General features: G+C 43.8%; 1 protein-coding gene across 1 annotated transcript in view; it reads left to right on the top strand.

Moving 5' to 3' along the window:
* The first annotated feature begins 1,490 nt into the window (after positions 1 to 1,490).
* The window catches only part of LOC109958521 (nuclear factor of activated T-cells, cytoplasmic 1-like), a 53,416-nt gene continuing 47,149 nt past the window's right edge, over positions 1,491 to 7,757 (top strand). Inside the window, exons 1-2 of the mRNA XM_020597235.1 lie at positions 1,491 to 2,588; positions 4,226 to 4,385. Of these exons, the coding sequence (XP_020452891.1) occupies positions 1,528 to 2,588; positions 4,226 to 4,385 (1,221 nt within the window). The 5' untranslated portion in view covers positions 1,491 to 1,527. The remainder of the gene's footprint in view (positions 2,589 to 4,225; positions 4,386 to 7,757) is intronic.

Below are 7,757 nucleotides of genomic sequence, written 5' to 3'. Positions count from 1 at the left end.
ATGTTTCAGTGCAGTGCGCTGATCACACACATATTCAAAAGGGAAAAAAAAGCCACAACTCTAAGCAAAGTCAGTCAGGCCTGAAGTAAAGAGGTGTGTCAGACCGGGTGGAGTGGGTAGGAGATTATCATCTGTTCAGCACTAGAAGAGAGTAAACCAAAGGAGAATTAGACAGACTGAGCTGAAGACATCCTAGTTTTTTTTATGTTGAAACTCAGTGTAGAACCTCTGGGATGAAGATGAGTTTCCAGCATGAAGAGCAAGAGTTTGATTTCAGCTATGTGTTTGAGTACGGCCACAGTGAACCTGAGAGAGGTGGGTGCTGAAGAGCAATGGAAGGTTTCTTTTCTAGTCTAGGATCATGAAAAAAAACCATGTTTGTTCTGTGTAAAATGGCTGTGATAGATGCTAATGTTTAGCATTCTACTATCTTAACAATATCATTTTTAAAAACTTTTTGATTAACTTTCTTAAGTCTATATTTTGTGTTTCCTTTTGTTTAAAAGATTTCAGATTGAATTTTGTATATTATGCTTGGACATTATCTATTGGTCACCTATTAAAAGTGCTGTAGGCTTCACTGAACTTGTGGTATACTGAACATAACATAATCATGTCTAAAAATAGACTGTCATAAACTGCCTACCCACATGTTATGTAGTGTTTGACAGATTCCTCATTTCGTGTGATGCACCGGTTGTGGTTAACAAATATAGCACACTGGATCCAGGGGAATGCCCTTCACTGAGTTTCAGGCCACATGATGAGCATTCTGTGATCACTTTTACCTCCAGTGATATTGTCAGTAAAAGGCAGACATAAGGTTTACAACTGGTGCCACTGCAGCCACTGTCAACAAGGTGAACTAAAGCGACATACCTGCCAGGCTGTATGTGCACTCACTGACTGAGTTTGTATGTTAATACACTTGTCTGCCCGTGATTTCCTTGTGTGCTTACTTGTGTGTGCTCTTTGTGTGTGTGTACCACAGTGCATCTGTGTGTAACATTGCAGCAAACTCTCTTTGACATAATCACAAGCTCTGAGCGATGTGAGTGCTGTCAGTTTTCCACAGGGGAGGGTCTAATTCACTCAGTGAGTGATGCAATCAATCAAATCACGCATCCATCAGCGCTACTGGACGAATTCCTGTAGAGTACATATGACAGCAGGGTGTGCCAAATAGAGCCTTAGATGAACCGATCAAACAAACAGAGTGGCTGTGCAACTTGCAAATACGCAGAGACCACATACAATAACCGCTTTGAGGTAATTGCTAAGCTTCCTAAGATGTTTATACAGAAGGGAATCAGTCACCGCAAGACATATTTGTGAGATTTGCATAGGGGTATTCAAAAATAAGGGTTATTTATCACCATAATGTCATGGTTCTGACAATCTGCCATGGCATGTATATACAATCCCTCCATATTCTTAGAATATACTTGTCTTTTTTACTTTATTTTATTTTATTTTTCAGATGCATACAGCTACACACCAAATGTCAGCCTGTCCCTACCGCTGGGCATGGGAAATCCTTGTCTGGGGACCCAGTACCACACCTTACAGTCCAGCCCGGTCATCTCAGTTTCCTCTTGCCACCAGACAGGCTATACCCTCCAAAATGACAACAATGCAGCATCAGGCTATTACCTGCACCATGGCTTGAGACCCAGTGGGGCCCCAGCCCTGGAAAGCCCCCGCATTGAGATCACTGCCTACAGCCAGTACCCTGAGGATGAGGTAGAAGAGAGCAGCAGTGAGAACCACATCATCAAACGAGGCGTTAATTCCATTGTGACACTGACACTGCCCAATGCTGAGTTCTACCGTGATCCCAGCTGCCTCAGCCCTGCAAGCAGCATTTCCTCACGCAGCTGTAACTCGGAGGCATCCTCCTACGAGTCTGGTTTCTACAACTATGACAACTCCCCACAGAACTCCCCGTGGCAGTCACCCTGTGTTTCTCCTAAAGGCTCATCCTTACTCCTGTCCTGCCCACATGCCAGTGGTCCAGCAGGATCCCCTCACCGTTCTCCCTCCACCTCCCCTCAGATAGGAGCCATGGCTGAGGAAGGCTGGTCGGCTCAGCCTCGTGGCTCCAGACCTAACTCCCCGTCCTGCAGTGGAGGTGGTGGAGGCAACGGTGGTGGTGGTGGTGGCATGGGAAAGAGAAAGTATAGCATTAATGGCGCTCCCTACCATCAGACATCCTGCTCACCTAACCATTCTCAAACCCCCTCTCCACATGGTTCACCTAGAGTCAGCATAACTGATGAAAACTGGCTGGCCAACACCAACCAGTACACCAACTCTGCTATTGTGGCCGCCATCAATGCTCTAACCACAGATGGAATGGTAGACATGGGAGAGGGAATCCCCATCAAGACACGGAAGACCATGCTGGACCATTCATCCTCCATGAGCCTGAAGGTGGAGCCTGGTGGCGAGGAGCTGGGTCCTGATGGGGAACTCTGCCATGAAGACTACCCCTCCCGACTGGCCCTCAAGAAGGAGAACCACTGTGGGGGGTTCCTGGATGTTCCCCAGCATCTGTACTCTTGGTCTAAGCCCAAGCCTTACCTAAGGTGGGTGGAGCTGCACTGGCTTTTGCTGTGTCAAACAAACTCAGTAGTCCTGTACCAAATTTAATTCTACAAATCCACAAGATTTTTCATGAAATGTCAAATTTGATTGAACCAGTCAATGTAAAGCCAACCCAGCAATCTTGGATTTAAATTGCTTTGAGGAGACAATGAAGTTTTTATTTAGACAGATTTATGATTTCTAACATTCTGCCTAAGGGCTGTTATGTTCCAGACAATGCAAAACATTCCATCCAATAGTACCAATGCTGAACTCTGTTGTTGTTGTTTATTTTTCACATTTAGTGTTGTTTATTTATTGCAAGGACAAGACTGTTTTAGTTTTTAATCTTCAAGAGCCATATTAAAATGTGGAAATCCAAAAGTTTCATGCCCTTCACTTCCAGAGCAGTTCTCTGTGAAGATCAAAACTATTTCATAAATCATATTTCACAGGGATGGGTTGCCCACCACTCAACAATGTCATTGATTTTTTACATTTTCAATCGTGCCCCTTGTGGCATTTTCGGAAGTAATGATGACAGGCCTGGCTGAAGGGGAAGCAGTCTGTGGGTTAATCAGCCGGCTTGCTACTCTGGTCTGTCGCGCCATGAGCCCATCTTTTTTTGTGGAGCTACCATGATGTCATGCACTGACCAGGCAGATAAAGCCCTGTGGGGGAAATCAGTTCGCTTTGGGTCAACAAACAGTTCCACAAGTTCCACAAAGATGCCAGAGATTGGTTTCAGTTGAGTCACCTTTCAGGTCAGGGGTTCGCGTTTAACAGGCATCCGGCATAGAGAAATATTGCCTTGCAAATGTTTGTTTTGGTTTAGATATCTCCACGCTGTTCACATGGGAAGCACTGACTCTCCATCTCGAGAACAATGATGTTAAGGGAGGACTGCTCTGAGAAAGAGATATCATGCTTGAAGGCACGGTGTGCTGCTGACCTTATTCCACTGTGGCTCTCCATTGTGTCAGTACTAGCATGACACTGTTTGAGAATTTTACAGTTATGAAATTGGAATGGGCAACAATTACTACAACCATGACCAAGACAGCCTGATTGCCACTTTATGTGAGATTTGTTTTTGTGCCATAGGAATGTCTCCTCCCACTGTCACTTTCTTAAGTCCCATATCTGTTTCCACCTGTCACGCCATAATATAAAACACACTGCTCGTTAACCAGGGCACACATGTCTCTTATTTATTTTCATAAAAAAGAAGGACCATAAATTATTGTCCAATGTCAAGGAGTTACACACCTCAATGAATTATTTCAGTTGGCTAGATTATACACCACGGTGAAATGGAGAATCATCAGCCCAGTTGGATTACACTAAAATGTTGCAGTTTGAGGGTAAGCAAAGAAGTTTAAAACTTTCTGATTTAGATATCATTGGCAGTGAACCATGGAAAAACTTTGGCAAATAAAATGTGACTTAAGCTTTAAGAGCAAGATAAAACAGAGGACTGGAAATGTCATATACTGTGCAGCCTTTCCTGTCTTTTAGGAAAAAAAAAAACAGAAATTGACCAACGTGACTGTTGTTACACTAATTACTGGTGCAGTGAAAAGGCTGATATTTTGTTCATTGTTATACTAACAACAACCAATGTGTAATTGTATTCCAGTCCATCTCTGCCAGCTCTTGACTGGCAGCTCCCGTCATGTTCTGGCCCATACAACCTACAGATTGAGGTGCAGCCAAAGTCTCACCACAGGGCCCACTATGAGACTGAGGGCAGCAGAGGGGCCGTGAAGGCCTTGTCTGGAGGACACCCTGTAGTACAGGTATGTCTACCAGCAACTGATTGTGAATCCAATCTTTAAAAATGTCTGCACATTACTGTTTTAAAGATGAGTATTGCACGTTTAAACAGTGTAATAGGCGCTGTCATGACAACAAGACTATAATGTGCTCTTGCTGTCGTTTTTCATTTTTATTAATAAATTTATTTTTATTTTAAGGTTCTAATTTTTCACTTTCTTTTATTTGCTTATGTGATTTCCTCTCAAGCTATTAAATTGTAATGGCCATTCTTGAGAAATTATATTTGACTCATCTAACATACAAAAATCCATCTGACTTGAGCAGTGTGTTTGTGTCTATTAAACTTTACATCATAAATTAGAAACCATTGTGAAAAGAAACTAAAAGTCATAATATTTTATTTCAATATTAAGTGTGTCATTACATTTTTGTTTCAAACTTGTCAGGATAACTAGATTTTAAAAACCCTTAGGCCTTTTCTGCAACTTTTACTGTAACAGCAGCAGTATAAACACTCCACAGTCTGAATGTTTCTGTATGTGCTTGTATGCTGTGTTATTAATGTTCCCTGAAGCCAGGAGTCAATCCACTGCTGTAAAAGGTCTCACCGGCAGCAGTGCACACTGACTCAATTAGTATAGAGCAGAACCATCGCCTCTCACTATTGTACTTGGCAAACACTTAAAGAGCTCACATCAGTCTCACGAGCAGCACAAGGCAGAGCTGCCTTCTCTGCTACACTGTCATCACACTGCACTGGCATGCATCATTTACTCAGGGTGGAGATTTAGCAGTGTGTGCGTGTCTTCAAGGCTGAGGGTCGGTTTTCCTATAATGTAGGCAATTTAAACTGAAATTGCATTTAACCTAATAATTACAGGGGTGCTCATTTTTTAAAATTTTGTCAAAGAGTTTTGATGGCAGGTGTTCTGTTTATCAGGCAAAATGGCAGCCAAAACAAACGCTGCAGAGAAAACATTTTTTGGAAAGTACAGTTTCGGGTTGGTGGTCCAACTGTGCCACTTCACTTCACATTCATTGTTGTTAGGACCACAGCTGTTTTGTAAATAGATGTTGTCAGCACATCCTGGTCTGCTCTGTGTCAAATACGCTTGACAGCTGCTGGTGACAGCAATGCGTTGGTATAAACAGGCCTGTCAACCTTTAGGTTTTCTCTGTAAATACAGGTAATTATTCCCTTCATTACGGACTTGTGTATAACAACAGATGGGCAGTTCAATGTGTTATCCTCACGCCTCCCTGAGAAGCTGACCTGATTTAGCCTGTCTTGCACAACTGTGGCAGGTGAGACTAGTTTTAATTTAGTTTATGCCACTTACTGACTCACCCAGTTGGCCGCTGCAAAAGTTCATGAGTAAGCGTCCTGTGTATCTTTGCATACACCGTGTTGCCCAGATTTAGATTGATGACTTGGGTTGTTTAGTTTATTCTACAGCCAGATTATTACCAACTTTGCAAAGATGCTTTCAAGTCCCACTATGTACGTTGAGCAATCATTAGTAGGTAGTAGTCATGGAGAAAATATGATGACAGCTGATTTAGCACCACACCTCCCCACTTCACACATAGCTCACATTTCACTCTTACTTCTTGTTGAGGAGTAAATTGGGGTATGGGGGGGGGGGGGTGGAAATTACTGGAAGCATGGCAGAAAGATAAATCTATAAGGATTAGCTAGTCGTGTACAGGACGCGCTAGAGGGGAAGGTATAAAAGAAGAGCGTTTACTGTACATGCAGTGGAGTTTTGCACACTTTGAGTAAAAAAACATGTCATATGTTCTTCACCACTCTCCTGGTCTTTGTTGTAGTGCTGGTGTATTTGTGGAGGATAGGGCATGCTGTAGTCCCCAGTGCCTTGTGGTAATGAGTGGCAGGCAGTAGAGAGGTGATGTGCAGTCAAGGAGAATGAGTCAATAATGACATGGGGGCACAAGCGTAGGAAGCACCTAAGGATGTGTCTCTGTGTGTGTTTGTGCGTAAGATCAGATCAGGTAGAGAGAGAAAGAGAGAGAAGGGACAGAGGGAGTCACCAGGCAGCTGGAGCTTGGCTTGACTGCCCTCTGGAGATGCTCTGAATCCTGTTGATTAGGACCTGGGTGGCCCTGAGGTTTGCTGAGCATGGCAGTGACTGGGGTGCTGTGGTGGGTGTGGTGGTGGCCCACCCCACCTCCTCTTTCACGCACCATTGCCTCACTCCCTCTCTAGAAGGGCCTGAGGACGTCGCTCCCTGTAAACCATTCATCCTTCAACCAGCTCCCAAACCCACACCAGTATGTTTCCCTCAGTTGAAGCTCAGTCATCCACAGCTTTATTGTTTTTTTAAGCTCTGGATGATCAGACTCACAAGAAGTGAGTGATGGTGACATATGTGTTGTAAAGCAACATTGAAGGAGAGGCGGCTAGGTGAAAAACAGCATTTCTATGTGTCCCCAAAAATAGACAGCAGCTCACAGAGACTTAAAGCAAAATGTCCAACTGCTCATTTACTGTTATTTTATTCAGAAACAAGCAGTGGTGTCCTAAACACAGGGAAGTCCAGCATCTCTAAGGTCAGGATATCCACCACACAGGATGGATAGCTTGTGGAGTGAGTCAGTGGGGAGCCGTGCACAGATGAAAACCTCTAGATTATGGGTTACCTCGCCTCATTACCCCTCTGCTTCTTGCACCGGCTCTCTGTGTCATTTCTTCTGGACTCACACTCTGTTGTTCCCTCCCCTCCTCAGCATCCACAGCCTTTTAACCTTCTCTCTCACTACTGGTCCTCTTTGTGACCCTGTGGCTGATTTACCACTTTATTTACTGCAACAGACCACAGCACCATTAAGGGGATCTAGGTTACTCTGCTGGCTCCTCTCACCCTGTCCCAGATGCTCTGCTCTCTCACCACAGTTATGTGGTCTACAGGATGACTTTTGAAAATCGACAACCTGATCTACCTTCTTTCATAATGCTGCCATGACACAGAGAGATGGAGAACAGCGGCTAAAAATTGTTCTCAATGAAGAATATAGTGACCAAGGACATGACCCAGCTCTGACCGAAAATGTGAGTTCAGTTGAAGATTTAACCTCAAGTTTAACCTCCATCGGGAAACAGAAGCAAGACATCCACCAGGCCCTTGGTAACAGCAGACAACAACACTGGCGGAATATCAAAGCTTTTGTGCAGCACGCAGCACAGTTCTGCATATGGCTAGTTTGTGTAAGATAATGATTGGCCTGTAGGGCTTTTTTCATTCACACATACACTCACTTTCTCACCTGCTCTCCCATTAAGTAAAAAAGCTGCAACAGACAGGGTGTAACTTCATCAAGATGTGGCTATAATCCATATTAACAATGCACGACTTAATACCCAACTCCCTTTC

This window comes from Monopterus albus, unplaced genomic scaffold, assembly GCF_001952655.1.
Source record: "Monopterus albus unplaced genomic scaffold, M_albus_1.0 scaffold33.1, whole genome shotgun sequence".
Classification (NCBI taxonomy): Eukaryota; Metazoa; Chordata; class Actinopteri; order Synbranchiformes; family Synbranchidae; genus Monopterus; species Monopterus albus.
This window is presented reverse-complemented; position numbering and strand designations above follow the sequence as displayed.